This window comes from Gouania willdenowi, chromosome 14 (assembly GCF_900634775.1).
Source record: "Gouania willdenowi chromosome 14, fGouWil2.1, whole genome shotgun sequence".
NCBI classification, from domain to species: domain Eukaryota; kingdom Metazoa; phylum Chordata; class Actinopteri; order Blenniiformes; family Gobiesocidae; genus Gouania; species Gouania willdenowi.
In genome coordinates, this window is record NC_041057.1 from 17,494,278 (window position 1) to 17,508,592 (window position 14,315).

General features: G+C 41.6%; 1 protein-coding gene across 2 annotated transcripts in view; it reads left to right on the forward strand.

The window, feature by feature from the left end:
- Positions 1-11,840, forward strand: part of tmem132e (transmembrane protein 132E) — a 389,634-nt gene extending 377,794 nt beyond the window's left edge. For both annotated transcript variants that reach the window (XM_028466769.1, XM_028466767.1), the window contains exons 8-9: positions 876-1,070; positions 5,600-11,840. In XM_028466769.1, the coding sequence (XP_028322570.1) occupies positions 876-1,070; positions 5,600-6,670 (1,266 nt within the window). In that variant the 3' untranslated portion in view covers positions 6,671-11,840. The remainder of the gene's footprint in view (positions 1-875; positions 1,071-5,599) is intronic.
- Positions 11,841-14,315: the final 2,475 nt, after the last annotated feature.

A 14,315-nucleotide genomic window follows, 5' to 3' on the forward strand; every position in this document is an offset into this window, starting at 1 on the left:
TCTCTGAAACATTGTGACAAATGTTTTTAAGTGTTGTAGATCTAGTGTATGGTCAGTGGTTTGTTATATAATATGTTATTTATAAGATATATCTTTAAAAATGCATTTTCTATCAAATGTATTGAAAATATAATAGATTAATTAGGATAAACAAGTTGTTTCATGTTAAAACTTTAACATTGCCTACTTTTTAGGTCCGAGCGCCACAAGCTAGCTAAGGGCCTCTTGCTCACTACGAGGGAAGGGGCGGAGCCTATGCAAATGACATGTGCCTGTCAGTGACCAGGGACCCTTGTTATGTTGTAGGCATGCCCCCGCGCTTTCCAAAAATGTATAGTTGGAGGTACTCAAAAAGGGGGAAACATTGTTATTGGGTTGGATTATTAGGCCCGAGAACCACGAGCTGGCAAAGGGCCTCTAGCTCTCGTACTGGCCACATTACGAGGGAAGGGGCGGAGCCTATGCAAACGCCACGTGCCCACCAGGCACCCTTGTCACATTGTAGGCATGCCCCTGCGCTTTCCGAAAATTAATAGTATAGCGGTGAAGGTGGCGCGGAAAAAGGCGGGGCAACAAAGGCGAGGGCCGTTTTTCTTATTTTCTTACCCTCTAATTAAAGTGACACTGTGAAATTGTAGCATTTAAGAAGTGCTTTTCTCACTGGTAGCCATTTGGACTATACAGTACCTATGAAGTAGCTTACAGTTTCAGAATGGTTGGTGACCCCTCCTCTACCCAGTTGTTTTTTCTTTCCGATAGACAGAACTTGTGGACTCATGTATTCTCAGATCTAGTCCGTGAGTCCCAGAGAACCATAGAGCTGCACCATGCCCCTGGCTCACAGCAGGCGTGTCCTCTTCTGTCCCTCTGTGCAGGTGGAGTCTCCGCTGGCGGTGGATGCAGCGTTGGGAGAGGCGGCGTTCGCAGTCACAGATGAAAAGGTTTCCATCACTGAGCTGCGTGTGCACGCTGTCTCTGGGCTAACGCTGTCGCTGCAGCCTAGCCCGGGAAACAGCCACACCATGGTCGCCAAGGCAACCGGCCTACAGACTCTCACAGCACTCAAACAGGTAGGAAGAGACTTTTACATTCAGTGACATTTACGATAAGTATAAGGTGTTATTCGGTATTAAAGCCTTAAAGATTAAAGCCTTTAATTGTTTAAAGGTTTCTTTGTTCTTTTCTACATTTCACTCAGTCTAGTTTAACCACCTTAAAATATCTCTCACAATAAGTCCTCACCAGTCCCCCAGAAAACCTTATTTAACCCCTTTTTACCTCTATTCTTTGGCCATTTTGGAGCTTCCTTTTTTTAGATTTTAGTTATCTTTTGCTTATAAATATCCCTTTTTTCTTATGTTTTGTCCTTTTTGCAAGTTCGTTTTGACACTTTTATCAAATTTTAGTCCTTGCTTTTAATTTTTCACCGCTTTTATTTTATTTTTTTCCAAATAAATACTACTTGTTTCCTTCTTCCCTTTATTTTGCCTCTTTTTGTTCCAGATTTTTACACTTTTTCAATTTTGTTTGCCGCATTTTGTCATTTTTCACTATTGTTTGCCACATTTTGCCCATTTAAGCTACCCTTTGCCATTACATACCACCTGGTTCCTCTTTATTTGCCAATTTGTTCACTGCTTTTGGGCCGTTTTAGTCACTTTACCCTTTTTTTTTTTTTCCGTGTGTTTGCCATATTCGGACCAATTTTGGCTACCTGCTACCATGTCTGCCTCCAATTGCTCATCAAAAAAAAACGCAGCGGACTGGACCGGCCCACAGGTACGATGTCCGGTGTGCCCGTTGGCCAGTCCTCTACAGAGGCTGATGTATGGCTTCAGTTTACCAGTTGTTGTGGTTGATGTCTTTTGGTTCACACATAGTGTCTAGAAGAGTAGCTGTCATGATGGTCGTGTCTTCTACGTCCTGTCCTTCCAACGTTTCTATTTATAGTCAAGAAGAAAGTCCGACAGCTCTGTACACTTTATATTCCACTGCTCCACTCACTCTGTGAGTTCCTGGTCTAATCCAGCATCGTCAGATATCGTACTTCCTGGTACTTAAAGTCTTTACACGGCTCTAATCCCTCCCTGCTGATGGTATCTGGTTCAGATGCTGGGAGGTTCTCTACAGGCTGATGGAGGCCTGCATGTTGTCTGAGAAGGAGCAGTGTTGGGCCACATCAGAGAAGTCAGCAGCATGGTGTCTGGTGTAGATCCCCACACTGAGTTTGACTCATTCAAATGCAGGGAGAGAGAGAACACTGTGGATGTGAGCACACAGCCTTGCTTGCGATAGAGTACATCCAGTGGGGCATCATGTTAAAAGTAGTCCTAACGTGCTCACATATATATATACAGTATTTTTATATGTATATTGAGATTTTCTTCCCTTTCTGTCGCACAAACTCACGCTTCTCTCCCTTGGAGAAAACTTCCCCGCCCTCACTTATAACTTTACAAAGGCGACTTTTTTTTTTGTCTAAAACAATGACATTATCATTGTAATTTGTATATTGTAAGTTTGCATGTTTTTGTTTATTTTTTGTTAGTTTATTTCTATATATTTGAAGTTTGTTTTGGTGTTTCAATTGCAAGCTTTTGGGTTCTTTTGTATGTTTTTGTTGTCATTTTATGTATATTTTGTTATGTTATGTATTTGTGAAGTCATTCTGTTGTCGTTTTGTTATTTTTGAAACATTTTTTGTGATTTTGTTTCATTTTGTTTGTTTAGTTTCTTTTTTTTTTTTTTTTTGTCATTTTGTGTGTTTTGTGTGAGAAACCGCAAACTGACCTTCAACATAGCGGGCTTAAAGGATCCAGAATTAAATCACAGACAGAGTCCCAGTAACACCATTAACCACCGGGAACACTCAGGACTCAAAGAATCCAGTTATAGGACGCAGGTAGAGGACTCACTGGAAAAGGTTGAGACTACTTGATCAATTTAGTGAGTGTGATTTATCCAGACTGATAGCAATACACATTACTGCCAATACCAAAAGAAAAAGAAAAACGTCACTGAAGATTAACTGAGCTTTGAACCAACAACCTTCCAAATAATCAGCCGTTTTAACAACTGAATATTTGTCATTGAAAATAAAAACAACCCACCAACCGTGACACCCTCAAGTGTGAGGCATGATGTTTGGTTTCTCTCTTCACACTCAAGGAAGGACATCAGTAATTTCCACAACATGATTAATTATATCCGCCGTCTGAGCTCTGGAGAATCGTGTATGTTGAAGTTCCCGGCTGGGCCGTGCCCTTCCATCATGGAGAGTAAGTGAGAGAAGCCAGCGTTAAATCCCCATTTTTCTTCCTTTCCGCTTCTTGGGCACCTTGAAATTTAATTGTTGTAATGTATTGTCCTAAGTGCTCTTCGAGGCTGTGCCGGTGATGCTCTCAGCGTTCCGTCGAGGCTATTTCAAGCTATGTGATTTGGTTTGGTGGGAAAGCAGCACAAATGTCTTCTATTACTGTAGAAATGAGTAAAATACTGGACAATCAAGGTCTGTTCGCGTCGCTCTCATTTCTCCTCGACACAGTCGAGTCTTTCCGAGGACGTCTCCCTGTAACCATTGATCTGCTCATGATTACATGTGGACTGTTATTTAATCTTAGTGGTGCCTGAAAAACTCAGTTGGTTCAAACATGTAAGAATTACATATAACTGATTTACTAATATCAGATGCTCCCACATACACAGTAACTTTAACACAGATCCACAAAAAAGACAGACATACAGTTAATTACATTTTTTAATTTAGTTTGTGTCCTAATTTTAAAAAGTATGACACAAATGGGCTATTTTTACGAGTGCGCCAAGACACAAAAACTTAATTTTGTGAGGACTCGCTGGATGCAGATACTCAAGCCAACACTAGGGGGAGGGATTTTGTTCAGTCCAGGCAGTAAACGGTAACAGGAAGTGACAGAGACAGCAGACTGATGCCCTTCCTGTATCACAGACTTCTATAAGCAACCCATCACTAACTCCATACTGTACATGTGCACTGCAACCGGCAGCGTTCCAAAAATCAGCCCGAAAATGTTTCTATGCTTCAAAAGTTGACACGTGTTGCTCAAATCCCGTGAAATCGATAATAGCCCACAGTCTCACAAGATTTCTTAGCACATGACTTGACAATTTTGTGTTTATTTCTTCAAAATGTGATGACTGTGTGATTTTTCTCTAAAACATGTAGGTCATATGTGTAAAATATAGCTATTAACATTTCCGAAAGTCATTTTAGGGATTTTTGTTAGTTGTCCATAATCGCAGAAAATCCAAGGCACTTCGTACATGAGATTTAAACACATCTTTACCCTCACACACACAGCAACACACCCCCAAGTGAAAACAAATTAGTTCCCACACGACACACATCCTCAGCCCATTCATTCTCACACACATCCACAATCACACACAAATACCTCCAACCGTTTCACCGTCACTTCTCTACTACTTCCTAACTCATATTTACTTTAGTTTTCTGAGACAGAAGAGAAGCCTTCATCTCAAAGACATGGATGTTTTTTATTGTGTTTTGTGTTTCTCGGCCGCCTGTTGCTTTTACCACGCTGTGAACTAAAGGGAGCCATCAAGCACTGCCTTGATTACATGGACACTGGTGTTTATGCTTCTACAGATGAAGGATGTCAGGTAACCAGCATGCAGGAGCTGAATGTTTTCTACAGGAGAGCGAGGGGAAATACACAATGGGTGAATCACAGCCAACACATGGAGAAAGTCGTCCTCATCTGCCTGAACAGACAATCATTCCCTCCTCTGCTGTTTGAAACTGGGTTGCTCGTGTGTACATCAGAGACAGGCTGTGTGCGTGCCTGTCGAAACTCGCACTGAGCTCAGGGTAGCGAGGATGCTGCCGAACGCGCTGGAGATTTGAGGGATTGGAGCAGGTGCCGGACTTCAAAGGCTCAGTGGGAGGCAGACATTCAAATCATGGTCATTCCCTGGAAAGAAAAGGATTCAAGCCAGAGTGATATTCCTGAGAGAGATATAAACACACTGTGTTGAAATGAACACAACGTGTGGTTTATACAGTCTGGAAGCTGCTGCGCTGCTCATCCTTTATTTTATTTTTTACTGCATTTCTTTTTCCAATGGCAAACATTTCTAGATGGACTCTGAATGATGATAGAAACAGGATGTAATGGGACTAGCTAAACAGCTTTCACTATATTGTAATATTCTTCCTTTAACCAGAAGTCTAAGTATATAAAAAAAAAATATTTTTCAAGAGAGATGTGGAGATGGAAAAATGGTTTCAATCAACACAATATTTTTCATAAAACACTCAAGCAGTGGAGTAAGTGAGCAGATAAAACACGAATGCTGTATTCGACAAGCCTCACAAAGTTGTTGCAGAAATTGTTGAAAGAAAAAGTCTTTGGAGTTCAGTGTTAGGGTTGTTGGTTTTTAATTTGTGTGTTGCATGATGCGGTCCATCTTCAGCAGTGGAGAGAATTCAAATGCTAAAAAAATGTTTTTGTAGGTTCTATACTGAGTGGTTTGTGCTGAAACCCATATGTTTATAGAAGGACTGAGTTTGACTCCATCTTCTCTTTCTTTCTTCCAGGAAGCCAGTTTGTCCGTCTGGATGCTTTTCAGTGACAACACCGCTGCCACGTTGACCTATTTTGACCCAAAAGACTACAACTTTAACGCCTCCTCGCTGGACGACAAAGTGGTGTCGATATCCCAGGAGCCTCAGCAGCGCTGGCCTGTGGTGGTGGCTGAAGGGGAAGGATCTGGAGAAATGCTGCGCTTGGAGATGACCATCTGCGAAGCCTGTCAGAAGACCAAACGCAAGAGTGTCATCGCCTCTGCCTTGGTGTACGTCAAAGTCCGCTTCGGCCCTGAGGAGGACTCTGAGGAAGACGTAACTACTGAGGGTGAGATTGAGCTGATTCCCATTACCCGGCGACCAATCATTGATCCCAGCGTCAGCGGAAAGGTTTATGAGACATCTAATGAACAGCCTGCCAGTGTTCCTATTGACTACACCAACTTCCCCACAATTAGCAACCAAGAGCCACCGACGGAGAGCGACGAAGAGGAGGATGATGGCTTTGTTCATTCACCTCGGAATATGACGGACCTCGAGATCGGCATGTACGCTCTTTTGGGAGTCTTCTGTCTGGCTATCCTGGTCTTTCTCATCAACTGCATCGTCTTTGTGCTAAAATACCGACATAAAAGGATCCCACCTGAGGGTCAGGCCAACATGGACCATTCCCACCACTGGGTGTTCCTGGGAAATGGGCAGCCGCTTAGGGCCCAGTGCGACCTATCACCACAGCAGATAGAGAGTCCCAGTAACCCCCTGGAGGGCGTACAGACTTGTTGCCACGGGGATCACCACAGTAGTGGCAGTTCCCAAACTAGTGTCCAAAGCCAAGTCCATGGGCGGGGTGATGGCAGTTCTGGTGGCTCCACCAAGGAGAACGGTGAGGAGGCGAGCTCGCCCACCTCCAAGCGCAAGAGAGTTAAGTTCACTACCTTCACCACTCTTCCTACGGAGGAGCTGCCCTATAACTCAATCCCTATAGCCGATGAGGAGGACATTCAGTGGGTGTGCCAAGATATGGGCTTTCAAGACCCAGAGGAACTGCACGACTACATGCGGAGAATAAAGGAAATAGCCTAAGATAAGAGTTGGGGACGCTTACTCTGGGCTTTCTATAAAGGACGCTCCTTTCTATTTTTCTCACCTTAGTGAAGACAACTCTTCACAGACTGAAAGGCCAGCTTTTGTTTCAGTTCAGGTTTGTTTCCTTTAGTTTGCACAGTGCTGTAATATCATACACGCTCACACCTGGAGGACGCAAAGAAGCCAGAGACTCCAGATCTACAGATCTTGGCTATATGAACATGTTTCACTGGAAAGATAAACTGTTAGGTGGCTCACTAGCCTGGCATGAACAGGCAGAACTGTACGGTACTGCACTTCTTTAAACAAAGAGGCCTTTGATGAACATGAACTTGTCAAAGACTCTGGAAGCTATTTTGTTTGGTCGTTTTGTTTTTTGCCAAAGTAGAAAAACTCCTTTTAACAGCTCCTTCATGGTCGCATCAACATTCAAACTCACGGTCATTCCCCACACTTTTCTACACATCGTAGGTAGTCACAGGCAGTGCCCGACGACAAATTGTCAATCAGAATCCAATGCCTTATAAAAACGGTCAGTTGGGGGGCTACATACAGTGTAAAATACAACGACTGGTTCTGGCGCATGAGGTTTGTGCATTGTGAGGTCCTCCAACAGTCTTGGAAGAGGATTCGTTTCCAAATGTGTAAATGTTTGTATACTCATCTACAGATATTGCTAAGTACATGCATCTCACACCCATGCAGAGGCTACATTCTACTGCATGTGCAGACCTACATGGGCCGGAGTCCAACAACATGCTTAGTCAGAAACTAGTCACAGTGTCGGTAAAACTTTACAGAAAGGTGATTTCACCCTCACATACACCAATCTGCATAAGATACTAAATGATAGCTGAGCTGCACATTAAACACAACATCAACTTTGTATGTTAGCAAGAATATCTCCTCAAAATGAAAAAAAAAAAATTCATGGTTCGTGATCTCCAAATTGACCACTGACGTTATTGCCACTTGCAAAGAAGGATTTTTAACCAAATTACTTTCTTTGTGATACAATGCATTTTGGTATGTTTTCTTATATTTGGTTTATTTAATTTAAAGGACTGACACTTGCACATTGTGTTCCATCAAGGGATGTCCCGATACCACTTGACCTAAAACGAGAACAAACTCTTTTATTCGGTACTCAACGAATACCAAATACAAGTATCTATTAATGCAAATACAGATGCTTCAGTTGTGCTTGCGAAAAATGTTCACAAGTTAAACCACAACCCTGGCTGGAATCTAAAACCACTTTCCAATCCTGCGCCGCAAAAAGTGGTCTGCACTAGAGCTGTAACTGTTAGCCGCAACTTCACACCAGTCTCTTTAGCTCAGGGTTTTTTTTCCCAGAAAGTCTACCTCAATTGTTCATGTGTGAACATGCAACTGTACTCGGCTATGAATCAAAGAAGCAGACTCTAGTCCAATTGTGGACGGGACTTTCTGTACAGTTGCAAACAAACTCCGAGTGATTTGTTTGTTGTATGAACACAAACGTATAAACGCAACATATAAAGTGAACCCAATTTCACGTAAACTGCATAGTATTGTGGGTAAGGCAAGATAAAAAATAATGTAGTGCAATGGGGGATGGCGCATGGACAATGTCATTTTAACAAACATCCACGCACGCTTGTACATGAGCTGTTTTTATTGTTTTATGGTGTTTTATAATATTTTTCATGCTGCAGCCTATCAGTCAGCTCAACAGATTATTCATTTGTTAGCAACCACTCCAAGATCACTGCTTTTAACCGAAGTATAATTAGTTTATCTGATCCACGCTTCAATTGCATGTTCACACAAGTCCAAACAAAGCAGACTTTGCAGGGAAAAACAGGGTTACGGTCCGTTAAATCAATGCTAAAATGCCCTAAGACTCTGTTACTTCACCATCCACGCGTTGTTTCTGCAGCGCTGTCATTGGCTGTTCCAGTTTCACTTTCTTTCAAACACTTCCACTCATCACATATGGCTCTTTCTTCTCCAGCATTGTTTGCCACACAAACAAATGTATTTACAAAGCCGCTGACGTTGCTTTTTCACCTTTGAACTGCCTCATTAACAAAGACATTTACATCGGTCGAAGCTATTAATAGGCCCGTGGTATCAGTGCATTTTCACGTGTACGTATACATACCTCGGTATTGGGATCAGGACATCCTTAGTTCGAACCAAACTGATTATACTTCAGACAGACAGCCCCAGTGTGAAGATGACTCTTAGCTATTTTTCTTTGATGTCACCAACTCAATATCCTAAAGTAAAGTCACGCCACCTGCTTCTTCTTCAGTGGTGTTAATGAGCAGCGCTCTATTAGTCATCACAATGTGCAAACTGCATTATTCCCTGATCGTCAGCCTTTGTGAAGCTCAAACCCAGAACAATGCTCACAGTGACAGTTGCTGTTATTATAGAAACTGTTTTACAGCAGTTTGATCTTAAACATAGAAAGCGTTGAGAGCGCTTCTCTAGTCAATGACTCTGATCTAATATGAATTGTAGATATTTTTTGCCCACAAAGGAGAACGCTGCTGTCAGTGATTTATACCCAGCCTCTACACAGATTGACAGCTGACACACAAACCTCAAATTATGGCTCCTGGAGGCGGGAACAATCACTCGCTGTACAAGAATCAGTCCAACAATCGACTCAATTTTCGTCTATTTAGGGAGATTTAATCCAACTATTCATACTCCCCAAAAATGTTTTACACAACAATGTTAGAATAAAGGTAGCAGACATTTTCTGCTTAATTTAACCCCACTACTAATATATTAATAAACTAATCTTGTCTTGTCAGAAGTCTAATGAAAAAAGACAAATCTGAGAAGAATCGTGAATTTACCCCAGAAATCTAACATTTATTTCAGATTAGAGCCCGAATTGACTGACTTGTCTGACTTATTTCTTAGTATTCAGAGAATAATATCAGAATTCTGACTTCAGTATAAAAAAGACTTGAGGAAAGAAGAAAAAATTGATTTGCAGGCAAAAAATCTAGATCATGAGACAAACATTTGGTATTGTTATTGGGGCAATGGTGGCCTATAGTGGTTAAGGAAGTGGTCTTGAAACAAAGTCACCTGTTAAAATCACTGTGGGGTGTTGAGCAAGTCCCTTAAAAGTTACCCCGACTGTGAGGACAAAAATATACTTTAATGTTTTTCTTATACGTGTTGTTGAAAAAGCATGAAGAATTGTTGTTTAAAAATCGCAATTTAAGACACACATTGTAATCTCTGAGCATTGTTTTACTAGCGCAAGCCATAACAGGTAATGACGTTGGGTGGTTGCACAGTACCGAGCCAGCACATTGACTTTGATTAACCACTGGCTTTCAGGAACAAGAATTCCCTAAAAATGCACCATTGTGCAGCTTTTGAGAAACAAAGGGAGTGATGTGAGTTTACAGACCGCTTCAGTCTCTGTCGTTTATCTTCATAATGTGTAAAACATACAACAGCAGAGGATTCTGATCAGAGAAATCATTTCTGATGACAGTAAGTGGAGCTCCTTACACAAATGCTCCCCTTCTCGGTTGCCATAGCGACGCAGTTGCCGGACGCTCACCAGCTAGTTTGGTCTTCTTCATTTTGATGCTCACTTTGACTGGTGTCTTCAGTGTTGTCCTGCTTGCTTACGTCTCTGCCAGGTTAAAATGGGAAGGTTGATCAGCTGACATGGTTCTGCACCATGGGGTTAAAAGAATAGGGCGGAGCAACCACTTGACGTTACTACCTGTTTAGCATTGCAATGCAAACAAGGGCAACCTATGAGTGAAAACGGCTTTTGCACTTTTATACAAAGGAAGATATGTTGAATGATTGTAATACAGGTTCTATGACGCTGGTACAAACATTGACCATATTGGACATTAACGTCCAGGTAGCCGGGGTTCCCTTTAACCCTAACCTAACTGCTCCCTAGGCTCTACACTGTGGCTACCCACTGCTCCTCAGGGATGGGTTAAAAGCAGAGGACACATTTCATGTATGTACCTGTACATGTATAACACTAAAGGTGATCTATCACCCTTCTTATTCTATCCTCACAAATAAAGTCCAAATTGGGTGGGAAATCTGGATTATTATGTGGGTTGGGGGGGTATCTGGATTATTTCAGGTGTCTGATCATTGGATTGAAAAGAGGATAGTGATTTTACCTCAGAAGGCTGACGTTATTCTCATGTTAAGTCAAAACAAAAACATAAATTGAGAAAATGTCTCACTTATTTCTCCGTATTCTGACTCAAAGCGATCCTCCACTCTATTTACAAATGTGTTTCTCAACGTTTCAGTCCTTATAAGAAGACCTGTGCTTAAAGTAACGCCTTGCATAAAAGCATGTTCTCTGTCTAAGCTTTCAAAGATGACACCATGTTGAAGCTCCGCCTTTACAATTACTGCTAAACCCTCGTATGTACAGCAGCATCTGGCCACAGGGCCTAGCTTTAGGAGACAAAAAAACACAACTAATTTGGATTCAAGTGTTTATCACAATAGGAAGGATTAAAGAGGAAACAATGTAATGAAGAGAAAACAACTCAAAGGGTTTTTCTTTATTGCCTCATGTGATTAAAACATAATTTAAAAGTAATTTGAATGATTTAGATTGAAATGAAATGTCTGATGGTTCTAGCCTTTCATTTACATACTCGCCATGCTTTGCTGTGACTTTAAGCGGAGCTACCCTTGGTGTTCCCATCGATGGGTTCTCAGGACGAAAGTATATAAACCTGCTTCTTTTGTGTCGGTGTAATCGTGTTTGGATCGATAATGGTGACATCACTAGAACAAAGTACGTTTTCAGTAGCAGCTCTGCTACTATGATTTCCTGCTGAGTCGTAGAATTTATTTGCATTTCACAGGATGAAAACTTTATCAACAGGTTTTTTTGTAGCCTTTGTACACCTTATGATCCGTACTGTTTTTGTACTGCTGCTTTGGTACCAAGCTGCTCATAGAAACCTAGTCTCCTCACACCATGTAAATGAAGATCTTTAGTCGTGCGCAGCGTGCACGGCTCAGCCAGCCGTGACAAGTAACCACCACAGACTATTGTGATGTACAGAGCACTGTTAAACTCCCTGTATTCTCCTGCAAACAGACCCTTGTATTTCCCCATACATGTAAAGTACTAAAGAACCGATATACACAACTTGTGTGCTGTCCTTCTTCTCTAACTTAGTGAGGTGTTTTTTGCAGCATTGCACTTGTAATGACTCACTTCAGGTTTTTGGCTTCACTGGCTTCATATATGACGGAATGCACCGACCTTGAAAGGTTTCAGCTCATTGAGCAGCTAATTAGTCCCGAGGGGATCCATGCAGGTTTTTAATTAAACCAGGCATTCATTTAAGACTTCAAGAAAAGGATCTGTTAACAGTCAGCAGAGGCCGGATTATTCACATTTTATAATCCCTAATTTAACATTTACATTTTATGTCGTCAACATTCACCTGTAGCACCAATAAACCCAACATTCACTGTAAAGCAGGTGAGAGAAAACTTCCAGATTATAGGAATTTACATACGCATATTCTTTATACACATAAATGTATTTATATGTCTAAGTTCTTCATGAATATATGTATATATACATATAATAACTTGTCTTCATGAAAAACTTAATGGGAATTTGGAAGACCACCCTAGAAGCCCACTCAAAACCCATTTCCCAATTCAACATCATGTGCAGCATATACAAGATGCATCAAAGTTCTCTAAAAGTGTAGGTTACACACAGTCTAAAAGGCGAACACTAAAAGTACATCTACACAGATGTGTACGTTTGCCTTTTGTGTTTATGACGTGTGTTTAAGCCGTTTGTATTCATCCAAACAGAAGCGGAAAAGGTCAGGTTGGGCTCCGTGAGTTTCTTTTGCAGTTTGTTACACATCTATCTGCGCCATGTGCAGTCAAACCTTGGCTCGGGATCTCCTGCCAAGAATAACATCACTCTAGAGAATACATGAATTTCAAATGCCAGCACTGTTTGAAGCTCGTACATCACTGCCTTTTCCTTCTGATGAGTGTGAGGCTTCTCTCGTCATCGACTGCCCATTCCCACAGGAACGCCGGGATCCTGCAGAGAGACTCTCTGTGATTGTGCAGGCACTGCTGTCCACTAAGGCCTGGAGCTGCTCTCGTTTGCTTAGATTTACTTCTTCTAGATCAGAGACATCCTACTTGTATTATGGGAAAGGCCACAGAAATGGTCTGATTAAAGGCCCACGTTATCAACATTCATGTCAGCATTTAGAATAATGACCTATCTAAGCATTAATAGAGGAAAGAACAGAGGGATAGTGCGTTTGTTATTTAGTGTTATTTCCTATCATTTTTGTGTGGGTTTTTTGGTGTCTTTTTTGCTTTTTTTTTGTTTCTAAAGGTATTTTGTTGTGTGTTGTTGTTGTAGTTTTGTGTATCTCTGTTGCACCATGTGCATTTTTTGAGTCAATTTGTGTTTTTTCGTTGTTTTGTATATTTTTCAGCCCATTCGTGTGTTCTGAGAGTCATTTTGTGTAATTGTTGTGGCGGTTTTGGATGAAATGAGACAGAGTCTAGTTTTAGGGTTGCTGGTCAGATGCAGACACAGGGTTTATTTGGTCTATGGGTTTTGGAAGCAGACTGGTCTGGAATTCAGAGTTTTAAGTGTGTGTGTGTGTCTCAATGAATCTGAATTTTCTGTGCTCTCAGGGTTTTGTATGTTGCTGATAGTGGTAGTCATAACAATGACAGAGCCTCCAAGAAGAGACCTTGGTAGATGCAATCAGTGTACGATGGTAGATTCTGTAATCATGTGTTATTAGTTTTGAGGGGGCACATGTGGCACTACAGGTAGTTGTCTGTTGTAGATGTTGAGATCAAAGTTTGGTTACCAGTAGGGTAATGTTCATCCTACAGGAGTACATAATGTTTCACAAGTGTTGCTGAGCCACTTAGGAAAAGATTGAGCTTCGTTGGTGCAAAGGTACATCTCGACGTGTTTGGCGGTTTGTTCTCTTTTACACAGAAAGTACTAGATCCTGTGGAGACACGTCATTGCTAACCTTTGTGGTATCGTGTCTTCATTTGCCATCATGTGCTTCCTGTTGTGTAGCAGAAACGTCTTTGAGCACAGGCGCTGAAGATATCAGACTTTGTGTCATTCCCTCCGTAGGAAAGAAGAAAGCTTTCTTCTCCACTGTGTCTTAAAGCAGTGGGCAATAATAATAGCTTCCTTCTGACAGCTCAGGAAAGGAGGAACGCCTCCACTCTTTACGTACCTGCTGCTTGTTTGGTTGACGTTTCTTTTTACACGTATACAAACCTCAAGCACAGTCTCTCCAAAGTTAAGACACCATTACCCGAAATAGAAGGGGGGCGACAAGCGGAGGATGAGAAAATCAAGCTCGTAACAGATTTCAAAGACGTTGGTACCTGTGACGACTTTAATGCCAGACCCGATCACCAGGCGTGATCAACAACAACAGGCAGCGATTACACAGGAGAGACCAACTTTTCCTTGGAGTATATCCAAACAATGTCAGCAGCAGCAAGTTTCCAGGAACTTCTGCAAAGATGACTTTTAGATGTCATAACATAAAGTCAGAGGAGCAACGAGTGCAGCTGGTTATTGACAAAATCAGCA